The sequence below is a fragment of the Fusarium odoratissimum genome (assembly GCF_000260195.1).
Source record: "Fusarium odoratissimum NRRL 54006 unplaced genomic scaffold supercont1.4, whole genome shotgun sequence".
NCBI lineage: Eukaryota > Fungi > Ascomycota > Sordariomycetes > Hypocreales > Nectriaceae > Fusarium > Fusarium odoratissimum.
In genome coordinates, this window is record NW_022158690.1 from 359186 (window position 1) to 378402 (window position 19217).

At 49.2% G+C, this 19217-nt stretch overlaps 7 protein-coding genes across 10 annotated transcripts; 3 read left to right on the forward strand and 4 right to left on the reverse strand.

The window, feature by feature from the left end:
* The first annotated feature begins 27 nt into the window (after window positions 1–27).
* FOIG_03254 (eukaryotic translation initiation factor 3 subunit K) lies at window positions 28–1965 on the forward strand. The gene is made up of 2 exons (XM_031201038.1): window positions 28–316; window positions 518–1965. The coding sequence occupies exons 1-2, from the start codon at window positions 153–155 to the stop codon at window positions 1047–1049; spliced, it is 696 nt and encodes a 231-aa protein (XP_031068562.1). The 5' UTR covers window positions 28–152; the 3' UTR covers window positions 1050–1965.
* Window positions 1243–2665, reverse strand: FOIG_03255 (uncharacterized protein). Its single transcript, XM_031201039.1, has 2 exons — window positions 2501–2665; window positions 1243–2442 (listed from the first exon to the last, which is right to left on the reverse strand). Exons 1-2 carry the CDS (start codon window positions 2615–2617, stop codon window positions 1354–1356), a joined length of 1206 nt encoding a protein of 401 aa, XP_031068563.1. The 5' UTR covers window positions 2618–2665; the 3' UTR covers window positions 1243–1353.
* Window positions 2666–2667: 2 nt separating this feature from the next.
* FOIG_03256 (T-complex protein 1 subunit zeta) lies at window positions 2668–4961 on the reverse strand. 2 transcript variants are annotated; one of them, XM_031201040.1, is made up of 6 exons: window positions 4762–4961; window positions 4586–4680; window positions 4514–4535; window positions 4220–4456; window positions 3173–4172; window positions 2668–3121 (listed from the first exon to the last, which is right to left on the reverse strand). In XM_031201040.1, exons 1-6 carry the CDS (start codon window positions 4801–4803, stop codon window positions 2877–2879), a joined length of 1641 nt encoding a protein of 546 aa, XP_031068564.1. In that variant the 5' UTR covers window positions 4804–4961; the 3' UTR covers window positions 2668–2876. The 2 variants fall into 2 exon arrangements, with proteins under 2 accessions (XP_031068564.1, XP_031068565.1); XM_031201041.1 differs by having other exon boundaries at window positions 4220–4535.
* A 260-nt stretch (window positions 4962–5221) lies between these two features.
* Window positions 5222–9148, reverse strand: FOIG_03257 (uncharacterized protein). Its single transcript, XM_031201042.1, has 3 exons — window positions 8885–9148; window positions 8786–8836; window positions 5222–8734 (listed from the first exon to the last, which is right to left on the reverse strand). The coding sequence occupies exons 1-3, from the start codon at window positions 9054–9056 to the stop codon at window positions 5388–5390; spliced, it is 3570 nt and encodes a 1189-aa protein (XP_031068566.1). The 5' UTR covers window positions 9057–9148; the 3' UTR covers window positions 5222–5387.
* A 322-nt stretch (window positions 9149–9470) lies between these two features.
* Window positions 9471–12883, reverse strand: FOIG_03258 (uncharacterized protein). Of its 2 annotated transcripts, XM_031201044.1 has the most exons (3): window positions 12480–12883; window positions 11600–12424; window positions 9471–11545 (listed from the first exon to the last, which is right to left on the reverse strand). In XM_031201044.1, the coding sequence occupies exons 2-3, from the start codon at window positions 12348–12350 to the stop codon at window positions 9930–9932; spliced, it is 2367 nt and encodes a 788-aa protein (XP_031068568.1). In that variant the 5' UTR covers window positions 12351–12424; window positions 12480–12883; the 3' UTR covers window positions 9471–9929. The 2 variants fall into 2 exon arrangements, with proteins under 2 accessions (XP_031068568.1, XP_031068567.1); XM_031201043.1 differs by having other exon boundaries at window positions 9481–12424; window positions 12480–12746.
* Window positions 12884–14951: 2068 nt separating this feature from the next.
* Window positions 14952–16235, forward strand: FOIG_03259 (uncharacterized protein). The gene has a single exon (XM_031201045.1). It carries the CDS (start codon window positions 15169–15171, stop codon window positions 16000–16002), a length of 834 nt encoding a protein of 277 aa, XP_031068569.1. The 5' UTR covers window positions 14952–15168; the 3' UTR covers window positions 16003–16235.
* A 310-nt stretch (window positions 16236–16545) lies between these two features.
* Window positions 16546–19217, forward strand: FOIG_03260 (uncharacterized protein). Of its 2 annotated transcripts, XM_031201046.1 has the most exons (3): window positions 16546–17030; window positions 17128–18001; window positions 18050–19217. In XM_031201046.1, exons 1-3 carry the CDS (start codon window positions 16851–16853, stop codon window positions 19000–19002), a joined length of 2007 nt encoding a protein of 668 aa, XP_031068570.1. In that variant the 5' UTR covers window positions 16546–16850; the 3' UTR covers window positions 19003–19217. The 2 variants fall into 2 exon arrangements, with proteins under 2 accessions (XP_031068570.1, XP_031068571.1); XM_031201047.1 differs by lacking the exon at window positions 16546–17030 and having other exon boundaries at window positions 17071–18001.

Sequence of the window (19217 nt, forward strand, 5' to 3'; positions counted from 1 at the left end):
AGGAACCAGCCCGCTAAACCATTTTGGCACGCACAAGCGATTCACTCACACAACCGTCGAAATCTTCGCTCTGCCCCACCATCGCGAACCTCCCTCTCCCCCAGAACATCACCCCTCATAACGACCCCTCCTCTCCCTATAAATCAGCCATAATGAACGGTGAAGATCCGCCTGAGAGGCCTAGCGAGATCTCGTCCATCATCAACGGACTCGAACGATACAACCCCGAGGCTGTCGGCGCCCTTGAGACCTATCTCCAAGACCAATGCGAGCAGAAATTCACTGACTGCAACGCCAACCGAACACTGCTGAAACTGTGAGTGTTTTTACTATATATATACAGCACACCTCGGGCTCTTATATGATGACCGTTTGTCAACGTTTCCTATTACCTGACTAGTGTGGCGGGTTGTTCTCAACTTGGCCGCACCTGAAGTCAACTTTAGTGCAACTGAAATGCCCAATTACTCCAACCTTTGGCATCATCACTGCTCGACTCGAGGCTAACTTCCTCAAGATACCAGCTCAACCCCGACCGTATCAAGGATGAGGTGATCACCAACGTCTTGGTCAAGACAATGACCCAGTTCCCCTCCGCACAGTTCTCTCTCGCTCTCCACCTCATCAACCCCTCCGCTGCCGTCACTGGCGACCTCGGCGAAGCTATCACCAAGCTCCGATCCCTCAACGGTCAGCTCGAGGGTGCTCAGTACTCCCGTTTCTGGGCCGATCTCGACGACGACATGGTTGCCGATTTGATTGCCGACATTCCTGACTTTGAGGACGTCGTTCGACACCGGATCGCCCTTCTCGTCTCCCAGGCTTTCCGTGAGCTCCAGATCACCCATCTCGAGTCATGGCTCGGTCTCAACGAGGATGCCACCAAGAAGTTCGTTACCGAGGTTTGTGGTTGGACTGTCGAAAGTGACGGCAACGTCAAGGTTCCCTCAAACCCTGACAACGAGGCCAAGAAGGCTGAGATCCGTGAGGACGTCAACGTCGAGCAGTTCTCCAGGGTAATCCGACGGTCGTGGGAGGACACTGTTTGAGCTTTTTGATGAGAGTTTTAGCGGATCACAAGGGATTTTTCGCGCACTTCCCCCACCATCTGATTGGATTCGGACATCACGATTGATGATGCGGAGGGGTTAGGAAGGGCTCACATGGTAGCATGGCGGGGGTTACAAAAACTAGGCGTTTAATCGGACATGTTATTGCAGAGCAATCCAAGGATCTAGAAATGCATAGAACTTTGCGATTTACTACATCGTATCTGGCTCATGTAGACCGACAATGTGGCTTGATTACAGTGCTTTTGATTCGCTATATTTATTTTCCAAATTGTCCTGGTATTTATTTCCCCTTGGACAGCTCCTCCCATTGCACGCCAGCCCATTCTTCAAGGTATCCAACCTCTCCAACTGGTGTTCCTCGAGGCGAGCAATCTTTCTCACATACACCAACAATTATCGTACCCCACTCCATGCCCTCCAAACTCATGTCGTCTGCCTCAAGCTCTGCAATAGCGTTTGGTGTCAACTGCACCTCAAAAACTCGTCTCGCCGTACAGTTGGGGCACCGAGGGATAGCACCCTTGTTCACAGCCTCACCAACAGCATCCTTCTTTGAATACAAGAGAGGAGTGCCTGCAAACTCATAACGAATAACTTGCTCAGGGTTTTGCGCCAGACGGTCTGCAAACTTCTGAAACGTAGCGTCCATGCTCGACTCGAAAGCCTCGCGGTCCAGTATAGAAGGTTCCGCGGCATCAGCATCTTCAAGACGGGCGTTGGTGGGAACATTCGTGGGTGTCGGATCCAGAGTTTCGAAATCGGCGTCAGCTAGATACAGAGTAGGATATGGCTGGGCCTGAGCATCTTCGGCGGGCCAAGGCTCTGAAGGTTGAGGTGGCGACGCCGGTGTATCCTTAATATTGAGAGACTCTGCGAATGTTTTGCTGAGGGCTGTTGTTGCTGGCTCAGGAGAGACAGATTTGGCAGGTTCAGGCTGGGAAGTCGAAGAGGAAAATGGGTTCGCAGATCCAGAGCTAAATGGGTTTCCAGAACTGTTGGAAGTGCTGAATGGGTTCGCATTGCTAGAGAATGGGTTTGCGCCAGAAGCACTTCCCAATCCCTTGGAGCCAAACAGAGTCTCTCCTAATCCAGGTCCATCGTTCTTTGGCTTTTCTTCCTCAACTTTCTTCTCTTCATTGGGCTCTTTGGATGCCTCCTCCTTCCACACCCGCAGACCTCTCAGTGCGCGGATGCTGCCGTCTTTGCGCCGGCAAGTCTGTCTTCTACACGCGAAGACATAAATTCGTCGCTCATGCTCAGGGAATCGTTCGGGGAGTTCGCCGTTGAGCTGCAGAATCAATGCCATAAAATCCTTGCAGACTTTGCATCGTGCGTAGGCTGCGCTGGGAGCATTCTCGTCTAACCAGTCCTGATTTCGTTGTTAGTCGGTACAGTTTTGTCTGGTGCGGGACAAGCCAAAGACGTACGGGACGGCCACCGAGTTTGCTGACAGTGTCTTCGTCTGCGTCTTTAGAAGCATATCCCAGGAGCACATTTGTCTCCTCAAACTCGCCGTCCGAGGAATCGGAATCGTAAGAGGCCATGGTGTTGATATTAATGGGCTTGTTTTAAGTGATTGGTGGTGGGGTAAGTATTTTTTTTCTTTGCAAAAAGTTGTCACAATGCGGGGCTTAGCGCATCAATGGAAATGTTCGACTACAAACCATCAATACATGATGCACTCATGTAGACTACCTACATATTACAAATGCTAAAAACATGCTTGAGTCATAAAATAAGTCGTAATTGTGTATATTACGCCCCAGAGCCTTTTGTCTAGCCTCAATTTTAACATGGTATCTCCTACATGTGATCATTAGGTCCATCCATGCCGGGCCCAGGTCCGCCTGCTCTACCCATCTGTCGAGCCTTCAACAACTCGTCACATAGAAGGAGGTTAGATGCGATACTGGAGCTGGAGGCGATGCAATTTCGCAGAACTCGGTAAGAGTCAAAGACACCCTCCAGCTCAGGGTCCATAGGTTCACCGGTTTCGAGGTTAAGGCCAACGACGTTGCCGTCAGCATACTCATCCTGCAAGTCCGCAACTATAGCAAATTAGATATTGGCCGTGAATGGTTGGGAATTAGTAAACTTACGAGCATCCTGGATGTCAAGACCGGCGTTGGCAGCCAGAGTCTTGGGAATAATAAGAAGGGCATCAGCGAATGCCTCAACACCCCACTTGGCCTTGCCCTTGACGGACTTGCCAAAGGCATCACTCTTGAGGTGAGAAGCACAGGCAACCTGGAAAGCACCAGCACCAGGAACAACAGATTTGTCGACAATCATGTTGTATACACTTCGCAAACCATCTCGGACAGCATCTGTCACTTGAGCAATGGTGTGGGCGTTGGGTCCCTTAATCATCAGAGTAACAGACTTAGGGTCTTTGACCTCCTCAACAAAGGTGAACTTCTCCTCGCCGAGCGTCTGCTCATAGACAAGGCCAGCCCAGCCCAGAACATCCTCAGACAAGTCGTCAACGCTGTTTTGAGCAACACCACCGCAAACAAGCTGAAGACGCTCCATGTTCCTTCGCTTGGCCCGTCGGAGAGCAAGAATATTGTTCTTGGCAAGAACATCAAGAGAAAGAGGATCGATACCCTTCTGGTTGATAACAACAAAGTTCTTTGTACCGTCGTTACCGCAAAGCTCCTTCTTGAGCTCGACAATTTTCTTGAGCTTGGCATCGACGAATCGACGCTCACTCTCAACAAGCTTATCACGCTGCTCAGCGCTAGAGTAGAAGAAGCTGGAGTTAATCTCAGTCTTCTCATACTCCAGGCTGACGTTGAGGGTGAGAATGTAGCAGTTCTCGAGTCGCTTAGGCATATCGGGGTGACGAGCACCGTGATCAAGGGCCAGTCCACGAATCAGCCGAGTGTCAGCGGCTGTTCGGTGCTGCATCTTCATAATCTCCACCATGTGCAAATCGGGCTTTGCGGGAGTCTGGTAAATAGCAAGAACGGCATCGACAATATCGGGTGTAAGCTTGGCGGCCAAAGTCGAGTTGAGCTTGGTGGCGAGCGAGGTTCGGGCGACATTGAGGAGGAGTTCTCGGTCAACTTCCTTGGCGAGTTTGAAAGAGTCGAGGAACTACGACGTTGAGCCAAAGTTTCAGGGGGGCGAGGTAACAAACTCACCTTAAGGGCCTCAACCTTGGCAACCTCGAAGCCATCAGTGATGATACGAGGGTGCAGTCCTTCAGAGATATATCGGTCTGCCTGCTTGAGAAGCTCGCCAACCAACATAACCACAGAGGTGGTTCCGTCACCGCAAATATCGTCCTGAGCGGTCGCTGCTCGAGCAATCATAACGGCGGTAGGGTTTTGTATTTGCATCTCTCGGAGGAGAACGTTTCCATCCTTGGTCAGCTTGATCTGGGGGTGTCGGTCAGTTTAGGGGTCGTCGTGGGGTATTTTGATAGGAGTTTGTACCTGTCCCGCACCGTCAACAAGCCTGAGACTGTTAGCTTCACATCACCATATGAGAATTCTGATAATACGCACATCTTAATGGTGCCCAGAGGGCCCAGATTGGACTTCAAAACATCCTGTAGGCCTTCACCAGCGCTAATGTTGACCTTCAGAGCTTCGCCCCTCCTCTGCGACAAGCGGGTTAGCAGGTTGCAAGGCAAGGCCACTTTGGCTGCGGGGGGGTTTATAGTTTATTGGTATCGACGTACTCGGGACTCGGCCTTGGGGTTGAGGAGTTGTGCTGCCGACATGATTGTAGATCTCAGTGGGCACGAAGGCTATGTCGAGATCAAATAGGTCGAGGCTTGAAAAAGCGGTGCTGGTGTACGAGGTTTCGCGATTTCGTAATCGCACAAGCTTGCACCAGCTGGTCACAGGCAATAGCGGATGGGCTAGGCTGGGACATTTTTTCTGCCCCTCCAAGGGGTGGAAAGCGGTGTAAGGTGAGAACCGAGGGGCTCGGTGAGCAACCAATCAGATGAGATTTTTCTCAAAGGATATATGAAGCTATTCCGATATCATAACTAAGTCGTTTCTGCAGAGGCCATTAAGGTCCTTCCGGTCTATCATTCACTCTTCTCCAATATACATCCTAGACCTTTACCATCCAACTTACCTTCCTTCATCCAATGTGTCTACGAGCTTGAATCATGCTAAGGGTTACTACTAGGGTGTGAGGAGGGGCAAAAAAAACCCTTTTCATTCATCTTTTTTGGCACACCGATTTAAGATCCAAAGTCTCTCTTTGTTTTATTTAATTATCCTTCTCTCAATTCCAGTCTCTCTTTTGGCTTACTTCAGACCAATGTATACATTCACTTGCAACTCATCTCGTCTAGTCACACTCCGCTCTATGCTTTTTCCAATCTCGCTTCTGACACTCCCCGGAGCAATATTTCACCCTTTGACAACGTGAACACTTCTTCAAAGTAACTCCCTCCTGGTCCTCTGGTTTTCCACAGCTTCGACATCTTTCTACCCGAGTCACTGGGTTCCGCATCTTGGGAACATCAGCAGGGTCAATGACTTCTTCGTTGAACGGAATTGCATAAGTCGGGCTGATTGCAATACGGACTGCATTCGGCGCTGCGTTTTCCCACTCAGGGAGAGACACGAAGTTTTCTGGTAGGAGCCCGTTACCACACGAGCACAGAACCTGTTCACCATCTTTGAGACTCAGTGGAATAGTCGCCCCCTTACTCTTATACTCGCAACTCCTGCTGTGAGACCAGGTACGGCACCGCTCAACCATAGATGGGAGAGCCTTCTTCCAAAGGCATAATTCTGCATCATCTACATCGATACTGCCACATTCAAGTTCCCGGAGAATAAGAAGGAAGGATTCCATCCGGCCCGACGTGATGAGTTCCATCGTGAACGGGATAATAGCTGCATCAATAACAACAGATGCAGCATCGCCATCAATCCGGATGGCGGAGACGAAAACAAGCATGTGAATACCACCTCGCTTCGGGTGGTTGATTGCAAACAAACCGGTCTGGCCAGCCTGTAAGCCAGTAGCAATCATAAACATGGTAAACACAGATTCCTTGAAGTTGACCATAGGATCATGTGAAATTCCGCTTTCGTCGCGCACAGTACGTAGGTATTTTTCTCGGGCTGAAAATTGCATTGATGTCAATGTTGTCATCCATCGGTTTCGGTCCTTATTTTCCAAATCAATGACAGGAAGGTTGTTGAGGTTCAGGTGCGGCATGTTGAGACAAGCCGGGACGCCAGACGAAGAGATCGCTGAAGGGTATGCAAAATCCAGCAGTATAGGAGAAGACCCAGGTTGTGCCAGTGGCGCTATCAATTCGATGTAGCCTGTCGTTCGAGCAACTCGAGATTTCATTCCATCCTTGATGACAGGCACCGGAAAGTTGAGAGGGCAAATAAGATCATGCTTGCCGAAAACAATATCAATGACGAAGGGGCTCTTCTGGCGAAACTCGATCGGGACCTTATCCTTCAGGAACCCCTTGCCTTTCTTCGAAGTAATATCCAAGTGTCCAGTAACAGTAGAGATGACAGACTCAGAAGGTGATATCTCGAGCAGAATCTTGGTGGTCTTGTCATCCTGGCCCTGGTTTACCGCATTCTCGAGAGGCTTCACAGCACTACATACAGCAGGATAACCATCGTGCCCGGGTAAATGCTTTGTCACGAATACGCTCGCCTTGTCATCAGTGCGCGTTTCAAAGACAGTCATGGTCATTCCCAGAATGGGACCATAAATCAAGGAGTTCTGCCCCGTAGGTGGAACACAGAGTCCCACCAATGCTGAGTTGGGCTCGCTCTGCAGCGTTGAAGTGGGCACATAGAAAGATGCAACGAGAGGAGAATCTCCGGCCCATCCATCCCGATCTCTTTCAATAACCACTTGAAACTCGTCCTCATCAGACATCTTCTTGGTTTTAACATTACCAAAGGAAATTTGGATATCTCCAAATATATTTTGCCATCCTTCGGTAGCGTTATGACTGGATCTCACCGATCCAACAAGTGGCGGTGATGCAAGCCCAAGAGGGTTATTTTGATGTTTATACAATCGAGCAATGGCCGGTCTAGGTACAACTACCGTGACAGCAACTGCTGGTGGCAGGGATTTCCAGCGATTGAAACCTCCATTTTGGGGAATGCTTCTGCTCTCCTGGATAATCCATGGTTCTGTGTTTACACCAAGAAGATGAAGCTGAAGGCACAGGTCTTGCATGCCATTGCTAGCCAGCAAAAAGCGATGGTCTTGAGCAATGGAGTCAATGAGAGCTGAGCACATGGATGGCCAGTCTGTTGCAACCCGGGCCATGACAATCTTGAGCATGGTAGCGAAGCTTGTACGGATAAAGTGACCATACGTGTTTGACCTCTGTCCCACATTTGACTGTGATATGTTCTCAGCCTCAAACATGTAGTCATAGAGTGGTGAGAGCAATTTGATAAGCTGCTTTGAGTCGATATGCAGCTTCCCGTGGCGGGCCTGGCCCGAAAACTGGTTGTCTCGCTTCCAAGCCAGTCGGTTTCGGGTTTGCGTTTCTCCTTTTGCTTCGTTCATGAGTCCAAGGAAAATCTCGTCAACATGAGACTCAACCTTGGCATTGGTCCAGTACTGCACAGGACTGAAACCAAGCAGAAGTGAGATGGTCGGCGCATGTCCAGAGAGAATCTTGTCTAGAGCATTCTTCTGATCACCCTCAGGCCTGATCAGCAATTCTGTGAAAAGCGACGCCCACGGCTCGTCTTTGAGAAGAGGCCCTGCTGCGAAGAGGATATTGAGGGCTCCGATGTGGTCGCAAAGGTTTGAGGTATCGATCATATCGAACGCCGATGGCCCTGAACCACCCTTTCCATAGTCCTTTGGATCCAAGACCAATGGGCGTGGGTCCCAGGTTCGCCGGTATAGATTGGCTGGTTTTGCTGTTGTATGCGCCGCCTGGAAACTGTGACAGAGTGTCAAGGCATCCGCAACGGCGAAGCGAATGACAATATTGCTCTGCAACGACTTGAAAGCAGAGATCCATTCATTGAACTGGGTCTTAGCAGCAGCTGAGGCTACAAATTCTTTTCCTCTGATCTTCGGCTCAAGTGGAGAGCCTTCGAGAAGAGCAGCATAGGCCGTGGCCAGATGAAAGCCCAAGACTGGATCACTAGCGTAGTGCAGAATATCGTTCTCGGAGAGAAGACTTGCAAGGAGCGGGTTTGGTAGCTTGTCCTTGGCTTGGCGAGGTGTGACTGTACCATTTTTCCAATATTGAGCGGATATATCCCCGAGTTTTGTTCCTGCTTGTATTGAAAGTGGCGCTGCGGAACGCATAGCTGACAAGTTGGTGCGCCCTTCACCAAGCTTTTGTTCGTGGATGTCCTTAGATGGTTGGATGTTCTGCTGAAATGTCTCCATATAGCTATCGGATTGACACTTAGATGCCACAGCTTTGATTGACATCCAAACACGACGGACATCTGACAGAGTATCAGCATCGCAGAATCGGATAGATTTCCCCCATATACTGCTGTTCCATTCATCAAGGGATTTGGAGACGCTTAGCAGCTTAGTAGCAGTATCTGATACAATGTTCGCAGTCTCTTCGTCCACGAAAAAGTGGTAGTAGACATTCCAAAGCTGTTCATCACTCATCTTGCAATCCTCATCAAGCAGAAAGATCAAGAAGAAAGCATTGCGAGCTAATTTCTGGTCAACATGTGTGGTGCTATGATGCAGGGCAAGCCACATACCAACAATCTTTTCGACGACATCGCAACAAGTGAAGTCAATTTTTCTCTGAGCTGATCTGATTAGCTTCAAGTGGTGAGGAAAGGTTGACTGGTACTCACGCAAGCCTTTCTCAAGGTATGTTGTGTAAAGAATGTTGCGCAGGTCACCACAGCCAAGCGACAGAACAGTTACGTCTTGGCCTTGTGGTACTGATCTGGTCAGGCTGGTCGCTGGTGTATTCCCGGCGGCATAGAGAAAGCTAGTTTTTACGGCAATAGTTGGCGTAAGCATGGTCGATCAATAATGAGAAGAAAGTCTCAGGGCTGATGACAGATAGGAAATACGGGAGTAATGTTGTGTCTGAGAAATAAATAAGGTGATAGCGGAGGTTTTGGAAGTATAGGGAAGCTCGGACTAAGGTAGAATATATGTGGCTGCGTCTCATGAGTGGAGTCAGTGAGACGTTGGATGATCTACCAAACATGACAGAGCAAGAGTAAAATAGAGGTATAATGATACGTCTGTGACAGAACAACAAATAAATGTAATTCCAACTGATCTAAACCGATCAATGAACATCGCGGGAAATCAACAGCCTCAACTCAAATTCGATTGGTGGTAAAGGAGTGTTGGAACTCTCATGTCAGTGTTGGCCACCAACTTACAACCATCGAGTCAAAGCAGATCATTATCACATCTAATCAAGGCACAAAAGTTAATCGTCAATGAATATTCCATTGGTAAATTCCATATACCCCCAAAAAAGCAAAAGCCTCAACCTCAAAACTCCAAGCGGCCCAAGGGGGTGTCCGACACCCAACCGCGTTGAGACCTTTGCTTTCTATCAATTTCCCCAAAAAAATCATAAGAATCCTATTCCGGTTCGCCAGTTCCTGCCCCAATAACCCATTGTTAATGATGATGAAAACCCCGTTGAAATACCCAAGCCCTTTTTTACTTTCTTCTCCTCCATCCCTAGTGTACATAACCGCGAGCGTGCATTACGTAGAAGCGTGAGCGTGAGTGTCGTGAGAAAATGCGCCGCTTCTTCTGGAAACGAGAGACCTCAATTGGTGTAATCCCGAACAAAAAAGTGCATGGCTGATTAAGTACTATTCCATGGCTTGCGCAAGACAAAACAAAACAAACAATGCTGGGCACAAACTAGTTGCTGCCAAAGAAGACGTCGTCATTGTTGTTGGTGAACATGCCGACGTTGTCGAAATCTTCGTCAAACTTGCTCATGAGCATGTTGGAGTCGCGATCCAGTTGGATAAGATCGTCGTCGTTGGCAAATTGATACAGCATTTCATCATCCGCATTGCTTAGGCCAAGGGGAAGAGAAGCAGCCATGGTTGCCGAGGTGACGAAAGTTGTTGTCCCGGGAATGATGGTCAGATCGTCGTTGTTGATTGAAGTGTTGGGATCGACGTCGAAGAAGTGAGTGGCTGGGGGAGAAGATGATTGCGAGAGCTCAGGTGGTGTGTTGTACTGGCTTGCGATGCTCTTGGAAGGAGATGCCGCGTGCATAGGAGTGCCCTCCATGATGGCCTCCGGGGAGACATATGAGTGTGCGCTGCCAGTGGAGGGAGAGGAGGCATACTCCTGGAGAGCGGCGGCTGTGATGCCAGTCATGGGTGCTGAAGAGACGGCAGCGAGGGCCTGGTTCTGTGAACTCATTCCAATGTCCATCATGTCATCAAGCATAAACTGTTCTGGTGAGTTGACAGCTGAGCTGTCAGAACAAGCAGAGAATGATGACATTGAGCTGACAGACATGTTCTTCTTGCGGGTTCGCGCCGACTTCTCCATACGAGTCTCGATATCAGGGCGGCTCTTCTTGGGGGGTCTGCCTCGCTTGACAACCTTACGCACGACGTTATCGAAAGCACCAATGCACATGCCTCGTTGGCGGTGTCGAGTAAGAGCATCGTGGCGAGCAAAGCTGTTTCCACATTCGCAAGGGTAGGGTTTGATTCCAGTATGGATCTTGGCGTGTCGCTTGAGATCGTGCTGTCGAACAAAGCACTTCTTGCAAGTGGGACACTGGTACTGTCGGTCATTGAGATGAGTCTGAACATGCGACTTGATGTTCTCTTTGCGGCCGAATTTCTTGCCGCAATCCTCATAAGTACATGTCCACTTGCCGTCGCTGGCGTCTGGGCCACTAATGAACTGGGCAATCTCATCCTGAGTGACTCCGGTCTCTGTCTTGGTCTCCTCAATGTTGATGCTGGCGATGCTGGCAGCACTTGCGATGCTAGCAACTGACTCGGTGCGGCGATGGGGAGAGTGGCGACGAGAAGGTGTCTGAGAGGGGGTTCCGCAGACAGATTGAGCACCCATGGGATAGGGTTGGAGTTCAGGCTTGTTGTCAAAAGATCCCATGTACTGTGTCATTTGAGGAGTGTTGGGAGTGGCTTGTTGTGGTAGTTGGTTGTTGAGACCATGGATTTCTTCCCGGCCAAAGTCGCTCTCAATCTTCATGAACTCGTTGTTGAAGCTGTTCATGTTCATGTAGTCAGGTGTCGACATTGGCAGTCCACTGAAGGATGACTCAGGAAGAGTATTTGACCGAGCTGGGCTAGACATGACTTGCTCAGAATGTTGTCTGATGTCTTGGAAGATGTTTTGAGCCCTTCGGTTTCCTCCGCGGTTCCTCACGGGCTTGATAGTCTCTTCCATAGACTCATCATATCCATCGGCAAACCGACTTGGCATGCCCTCATCCTTGACCAATCGGTCGTGGGGAGTCTCAATTGGCGTAGGGGGAAAGTAACCTTGCTCAAGGTTAGCCGTCTCAGGCATTGTCATAGTCCAGCTGAGCGACTGACTTTGTGTGTTCTGGTTCTGGTTCTGACTTTGGTTCTGGTTAGGAGGCGTAGCGGGTCTTGTCGTTGAGTCCAAGGTCTCAAACTTGTTAACGCGGTCCAGAATGCCACCACTTATCCTTCTTGAGGCTCTCCTTGTACTGGAGGTGTCACCTTCAGAGGACCAGCCCTGAGCGGAGGAACCCTCAGAAGGAAAGTTGATGAACGTTGGAGTTGAAAGTGCACTGTCATTGTTAAAGATATCAAATTCCTTACCTCCCGACATATTGTCACCGTATGCAGCCTGTTGGCCCTTGCCCATCATCACGTTAAGATCAGTAGTGTAAGGGTCAAAAGGAAGTGAGTTGGGGTCAAAGCAGGACGGGTCGAATCGTTGTGTCTGAGGAGTTCCATGAGGTGATATGAGATAGTTCTCACTTCCACTTGGGGCCAGGTTGGCGTAAGGGTTCTGTGTGCCCGGGCGTGCTTGAATGCGTTGCTGCTGCGCTTCTCGCAGAACTTGCTGCGTAGAAATATTGGCTAATCCTGTGTTGTTAGTATTCGTACTTACCATGTAGTTCTGCCTTGTTGCTGCTGAGTTGATGTTCTGGTTCTGTTGTCGTCGAACATCTAGGCTGAGGCCGCGTCGGTGTGCGGTTTGTCGTTGTGTAGTTGGCAGATTAGGGATCTTGGCGCCCTCGAAAGCAGACGGTGTCGAATTTTGACGCCGATGCTGCTTTTGTCGGGCGTGAAGTCCTGTTGGATTGGACAGCATAATGTCGCAAGGGGAGTCCGGAAGGGAATTGTCGTCGGTCGATATATTGTCGATGGGAACCTATAGGTCCGAAACTGTTGATATGTCAGTCAACTTCTCCAATCCTTCACTGCACTTCATGCTCCTTACCTCACGCAGCGCAAGCACAGAGCGCCGGGCTAGTGGAAAATTGTTGTTGTCGTTCTCAGTCGAGGTCGACTTTGCGATATAAGTTCAAATGTGGTTATGCCTGTAAGGCAATGATATTGGTTTGTGGAAGTGCTCTTTTGTGTGTTTGAGCTCTCCCGAGAGATGAGATAGATGCAATTGATGTACAAGCTCTGATTGTTCTGTATGTATGTATGGATGTGTGTATGGAGTAGCTTTGGTGCTAGATGCAACAAGAGCAGCAGTGTGGATAACTTGGATCTTTGGGGTTGATAGTGAGATCGAGCTAAAAGTAAACAATCACCAGGGGCAACCAGAATCAAACCACTAAATCCAGCTTCACCCATGCTCAGCCGGTTACCCTGGCACACCTTGGCGGCTAGAGCTACTAAAAGAGTGTGGCAGCCAACTTCTGAGACGTGACCTGGCGACCGATGGTTCATTACACCATAGAACCATGTTTATTCTCGGGACACATCCCACTTCCTGATCATGATAAGATTCTAGCCGAGGATTGACCACTGACCACACTCAAAGTGATCTCATTATCTTTCAAACTTGATAACTTGTATTTCCACGATCCAATTCCCATAACAAACATTGATAACTACTTCGCGGTTTGAAAACCACAGCCACAGTACCTCTCAGCTCAAGCAATTCGAGGTGTCGCAGGGGAATAGCATCATTACCTTATTCCCTGTTGCTACCATAACAACCTAGGATTCCAGCACATGTCTCGGTCAATGGCAGCTGTAAACGACAACCCCTGTAGCTGACGCAGATGACGTCTCGTTTCAGGATCAACACGATCACATAAAAGTGAGGTTGTCTCAAACAACCTGGAAATGAGAAAGCCTAGGTCATCGTCCATACCAAGTGCCTCTGCGCCATTGGACATACAAACGCTCAAAGGCCTCCAACTTGTAACTGCATTCCAGCCAAACAGTGAATGGCGATGTCCTGTGTCACCATCACCACATTGAATTGAACTTATTGTAGGACGTTGCCTAGGTTCCCCAGTCCATGACTGTACATTCAGCTCTTGTTTCCTCGCTTCGGACGGGAGGCGTTCTTCAGCACAAGGCATTGCCTTGGAATCTCACCATTCCTTATCATTGACCTAGATCCTGTCGCTCTTTGATACAATATGATCTAGAAACCTCACCGCCAATAGATTAATCCATGGTCTATCCAAAGGCAGTCCTTGGTTTTTTTTTTTTTTTTTTTTTTTTGAGACAAGTCCTGCGTTTTGTCAAAGTTTGCAGTCGCTTCTTCGTTCAGTCGTCATTGTAAACAAACCTCTCCCGCTGAAGAGGCAACACCGTTGAACCTTAAATTTTGCTATGCTCGGCGTTTACTGGACATCTTATCGGTATTTTTGCCCCCAGAGATGGCGTTTTCGATTGAGTTCAACACCATACGCATCAGCTTATAACCGGGAGCTCTAAATAACAAAGCAATCTCATTATCAATGTGAACAAAACGGGCGTCAGAAGCCAAGGAAATGCTGATATGTTTATAAAAAGTCTCCAGGAAACTGTCATCGTGTGAATGAAAAACGCATCGTGATCCAGACTCCTAACCCTTGCTTCTGTTTTTTAACTCCGATATTTAACACAGTAATGAAGAGTAGTTGTTCGTATACAGAAATGGTAATGCCCAGAGATCGAGATCGAAAACATTCGGTAACTGGCGGCCTCTTTCCCATGAAGACAGAGTCTTAGAATGAAGATGATGAGACAAAAGCTCATACTCGTAGAGTTCCTCATTCATTGACCCAAGTCTCTCCAGGTCAACGCCGTGGGCTGTCAGGATAGTCGGCCCCACACGGCCGGCGCTGGTCATCACCACTTCCGCCAGCGGATACCAGCCGGCGCCAACGTTTTGAAATAGAGTCTTACAATCATTTGGGTAAGCACGCACTCAACACCGACGAAGGTGGCAAATTATTGGCCCGTCGGGATCTTCATACGTCTATCAATTTAGACGATCATAGAAAAATAATTATACATCAAGTCTCCTAATTCATGGAGTTACACCATTATTCAATACGAGAACATCTAGATATGTATCAATAGCTAATGATGAAATGATGCATAGAACACTGCAAGAAAGGCAACTAATGATACTTAACTATAGTTTCCGACGACTCATAGCTGGCCCGTTTCGACTCTAGCAGGTTGAAAAGTGAAGGTGAAGAGTAATATTCTTAACGATCTTACAAATAGAGTAGTATTAAAGTCCTGCTAGACCTTACCTTAGATACCTAAGGTATACCACAATGTTTGGCCTGAAATAAATTGGGTTATTGAGATCGTGCCTCCCTTCATAGAAGCGTACTATGTAGGTAGGTACGATGTCAATGTTGGAAATCACTCCCCTAGGTAAACTGGGCATGTGTGTCCATTTACAAACTTGGGCAGGAGCGAACAGGCACTTTGGCAGTCGGCAGTCGGCAGTTGGCAATAGCTGCCAGTGCAAGACTGGGCACCTACCCTGCCAAGTAACCACCGATGTGACTTCCTTCAGAACTTCGTCTCTCTGTCCTTTCTCAACTTCTTTCTTCCGATGTCAGGCTAAACGTTCTCGTCTCTCATCTTCTTCTCTAGCCTTCATTATCGAACCAAAGCACAGCCACTCCTTGACTCAATCACTTCACATTCACTCAACCATGACCGCCGACTCAGACACAACGACCAAGAACTCCGGCGTCATTGTGTTCGACAAATGCGAAACTATAGAGCGCCAGCGTGACAGCATCTATGAAACTTCATTTCACCAACGCCTCAAATGCCCCCTCGTCGTGCAAACTGTCCCTTATACTGGATATCTACGCGCGCTACAGCTGTATGGCAACGAGGATGCTTTCGATCTCACCCAAGACGAACGTGAGAACCTCATGAACTGCAAGAATCTGGAATTCTGCCGATCTCTAGCTCGGAACCAAGGCTACAATCCGGAGTCTGGTAACACTGCGCCATGGGCGGGTGTATACTTCCCGCTCCAGTGCATTCAGACATACCCCGGCCCTCGCATGATCGTCATCGAACCAGACGTTGAGGAACAGGCTCTGTCCAGCCAGCAAACACTGTCCAGCACGGACACGGAGGACCAGTCAACCTTCTTAACTACTGAGACCACCCAAGAGATTGAAATGGCTGAGGAAACATCCCTCGTTCGGTTCTCGACTCTCCAACCGTGTGACCCCGTTAAGCCAGCGACTCTCCGAGGCATGAGTGGTAGTCGTGTGCCCATTGCAGATGATTTCGGCAACACCTGTGTTGGCGGCATGGAGATGGCTGTCGTCGTGACAGAACTACTGGAGCGGGCTGTGAAAGGAAACCTCGATGTTGAGTGGAAGAGAACAATCGAGGACACACTCGACTACATTGGAGGCTCGGAGAACATGGCCACTTTCCTCGGCATGATGTACAAGAAATTTCCCAAGAAGAAGGACACTTCAGTGGCGTCGACTATTGGCCGTCGACTCCGTGGCTCGGAGTGAAGGAACCGAAGTTGGGAAGGATGCTTGAGATGTGGGACTACGATACTATGGTCGGATACCTGCGGTCAGCAAAGGATGGGTTTTGATATGTATAGTCTCTGGGAACTGCTCAAGAGAAGAGGAAACAATTTGCTTGTACGGAAACGGAATGTTCATATGGTCTTAATATGTCCAATAAGGCTACTAGTTCGTGTGTGAGCATGGAATAAAAATCGACACATAATATATTGCACGGGCCCATGATGTGCTGGCTGGATGTAATGGATCCTTCTGACGAACTATATGTAAGTCAGATACGATCAGATGCGGGTCATTACTGGGAAGAGCATGCATATAGAGTAGTATTCCACTTGAAATGCTTCTTTTCCTTTTCGGTCTGGCCCTCGATCATGTATGTCTAAGAGCTTCGTTTTATTTATTAGAGACGTTGTCGGATCAAGTCGGTGAAACGGTTTCAATCAACATCTGATTGGATAATAAGCGCTCCTGAGTCAATAACCACTAAGAGTTACCACAACAACCCTGAAAGCACAGGGGCCAGGCCAAGAGGCGGGCGGGAGGTACCAACATCCTGGGAGCTTGGAGAGTCACTCACCTCGAACAAAATCACCCGATTTCCTCCAGCCTGCAGAATATCTCGTCCACTGCGATTGGCTGATCCTTGATTTTCCTAGGTTTCCTCCATCCGGGGCATAAACTCACCTTTTTCTATTGCATTTCCCTTGCCGCCGACCCTCTTTTGCATACAGCGAAACAGATAACGCCAGCAATCGTACGTATTCTGCCTTTGGCTGTGACGACAAGCCGGACCGAATCCTCGTCTCGTCTTCGTTCCATCTACCGCTATCATGTCGGGAAACACTTATAGAGGAACGCCCACTCGCAACCAGGGCCGTGGCGCGGTTCCTTTCACCAACAGTCCCAGCGGTGGTTCAAGCATCCCTCGTCCGGTCCTCGAACCCTCACCGCCTACTGAGACTGGATCTGCGGTCAGCGCGAGTCGTCAAAAGCAGAGCAAGCGTGATGAGGTTCGTCATGATATACCCTTACGATTGGCCTCGACTGCGATATATACCTCGAAAGGCTTCGAATTACAATATACCAGGTTACTAACCTCCACCTCAGGCCATCCGAAAGAAGCTCGAAAATGACCTCTCCAAGAAGAAGCACCTTACCAGCCGGGCTCGCCATTCACGAAAGGCTCCTCCTGGAACTGTCCTCGCATTGAAGCCCAGTCAGGCCCTACAGATCAAGCCTGGCACCACCGTCTCCGAGGCTGCCCAGCTGATGGCCGCAAAACGCGAGGATTGTGTTCTAGTAACTGACGATGACGATCGAATTGCTGGTATTTTCACCGCAAAGGATCTTGCGTTCCGAGTTGTGGGAGCTGGAGCAAAGGCTTCCGCTATTACTATCGCTGAGATTATGACGAAGAACCCTCTTTGCGCTCGAACCGATACAAGTGCTACCGATGCCCTGGATCTCATGGTCCGAAAGGGTTTCCGACATCTGCCAGTTATGGACGAGAACCAGGATATTTCGGGTGTGTTGGATATTACCAAGTGCTTCTACGATGCTATGGAGAAGCTAGAGCGTGCCTACTCGTCCTCCAGAAAGCTTTACGATGCGCTTGAGGGCGTCCAGTCTGAACTGGGCTCGACTCAACCCCAGCAGATCATCCAATATGTCGAAGCTCTGCGCAGCAAGATGTCTGGGCCTACTTTGGAGACCGTGCTCAACGGTGTGCCCCCCACCACCGTGAGCGTGCGAACCTCGGTCAAGGAAGCTGCTCAGCTTATGAAGGAGAACCGTACAACCGCTGTCCTTGTTCAGGATCAAGGAGCTATTACGGGTATTTTCACCAGCAAGGATGTCGTTCTTCGAGTTATTGCACCTGGTCTTGACCCCGCCAACTGCAGTGTTGTGCGTGTCATGACCCCTCACCCCGACTTTGCACCCATGGACATGACCCTCCAGGCGGCTCTCCGCAAGATGCACGGTGAGTTGTTTAGGAAAATTTAGTAAGATGCCGCTAATATGTTTTCAGATGGTCACTACCTAAACCTCCCTGTCATGAATGATGGCGGTGAGATCGTCGGCATGGTCGACGTTCTCAAGCTAACATATGCTACACTCGACCAAATCAATGCCATGTCAAACACCAACGATGAGGGTCCAGCATGGAACAAGTTCTGGCTGTCGCTCGACGCTGAGACAGAGTCCATGATGTCTGGAGAGGGTAGTGCGGCACACCACACCAATCTGGGTTCTCGCCTGACCTCGCCTGACATGCACCGAGGTATCAACGATAGTCTCGCTCCTGGCGATTCAGCATCTCATGTTGGCATGGAGTCACCTCCACGTTCTGTTCTTCCCGATGTTCTTGAACATCAATTACCAGAAGAGCTCCCTTTCCCCTTCAAATTCAAGGCTCCATCTGGCCGAGTGCACCGTCTCAAGGTCACTGCAACCGAAGGCATTGAAGTTTTCGTCAACGCTGTTGCCTCCAAGCTTGGTGCGGAGGCAGACAGCATTGGTGGTGTGCCTCCTGTGTCTGACGGCAAGATTGTCGGCCCAGGTTTTGCAATGAGCTTTTTGGATGATGAAGGAGACTCTATCTCTATCACAGCCGACCATGACCTTCTCGAGGCTGTCATTCTTGCTCGTCAAGCTCATCATGATAAGGTCGATCTATTTGTCCATGATCCTGAGAAGCCACCTGTATCTGGGGCCCCTGCTACACCATCAGTCTCAACCGGGGCCGGTCTACGAGAGCGGCGTAAGTGGTGGCCCGAAGAGGAAGATGATGATTCAGAAGATGAGGATGACGAGGATGAACCCGTACGGAGACGAAAGGGCCGTGCGGCACATACACACGCACAAGGCCCCGAGCAGCTTATTGCTGGTGTACCGAACGAGCTCATACTTCCTGGCGCAATTGTCACATTGGCCGTCACTATCATTGGTGTCTTTACCATCGCCAGACTCACCAGTCGGTAAAGGCGTCATCTGCTGTTCTTCGTAATGACATGATGAAGATGGAGGTGGGGGGCTGTTTAGTGTAGATATTCAGAAAGAGAAAGTAGCTTTTCATAGTAGAGATTAACCTTGCAAGACTAATTCAATGCCAATAAATTTTCTTTGTCAGTAAAATATGTCTCATTGCTAATTTCAGGATCGTTCGTTTGGAAAGTTGTGATGAGTCGTAGCGGGAG

Excerpts from the sequence above, each read along its gene's own strand:
- FOIG_03259 (XM_031201045.1), top strand. The coding sequence starts at position 15,169 with ATGACCGCCGACTCAGACACAACGACCAAGAACTCCGGCGTCATTGTG.
- FOIG_03256 (XM_031201040.1), bottom strand. The coding sequence starts at position 4,803 with ATGTCGGCAGCACAACTCCTCAACCCCAAGGCCGAGTCCCGA. Across the intron at positions 4,536-4,585 it reads CCTCTGGGCACCATTAAGAT|GCTTGTTGACGGTGCGGGAC; the intron begins GTGCGTATTATC and ends TAACAGTCTCAG. Across the intron at positions 4,457-4,513 it reads TTGTTGACGGTGCGGGACAG|ATCAAGCTGACCAAGGATGG; the intron begins GTACAAACTCCT and ends CGACACCCCCAG.
- FOIG_03258 (XM_031201043.1), bottom strand. The coding sequence starts at position 12,350 with ATGCTGTCCAATCCAACAGGACTTCACGCCCGACAAAAGCAGCATCGG.
- FOIG_03255 (XM_031201039.1), bottom strand. The coding sequence starts at position 2,617 with ATGGCCTCTTACGATTCCGATTCCTCGGACGGCGAGTTTGAGGAGACA. Across the intron at positions 2,443-2,500 it reads GCAAACTCGGTGGCCGTCCC|GACTGGTTAGACGAGAATGC; the intron begins GTACGTCTTTGG and ends CAACGAAATCAG.
- FOIG_03260 (XM_031201046.1), top strand. The coding sequence starts at position 16,851 with ATGTCGGGAAACACTTATAGAGGAACGCCCACTCGCAACCAGGGCCGT. Across the intron at positions 17,031-17,127 it reads AGCAGAGCAAGCGTGATGAG|GCCATCCGAAAGAAGCTCGA; the intron begins GTTCGTCATGAT and ends CCTCCACCTCAG. Across the intron at positions 18,002-18,049 it reads GGCTCTCCGCAAGATGCACG|ATGGTCACTACCTAAACCTC; the intron begins GTGAGTTGTTTA and ends ATATGTTTTCAG.
- FOIG_03257 (XM_031201042.1), bottom strand. The coding sequence starts at position 9,056 with ATGCTTACGCCAACTATTGCCGTAAAAACTAGCTTTCTCTATGCCGCC. Across the intron at positions 8,837-8,884 it reads ATACCTTGAGAAAGGCTTGC|CTCAGAGAAAAATTGACTTC; the intron begins GTGAGTACCAGT and ends TAATCAGATCAG. Across the intron at positions 8,735-8,785 it reads TGTCGTCGAAAAGATTGTTG|CTCGCAATGCTTTCTTCTTG; the intron begins GTATGTGGCTTG and ends ACCAGAAATTAG.
- FOIG_03254 (XM_031201038.1), top strand. The coding sequence starts at position 153 with ATGAACGGTGAAGATCCGCCTGAGAGGCCTAGCGAGATCTCGTCCATC. Across the intron at positions 317-517 it reads AACCGAACACTGCTGAAACT|ATACCAGCTCAACCCCGACC; the intron begins GTGAGTGTTTTT and ends AACTTCCTCAAG.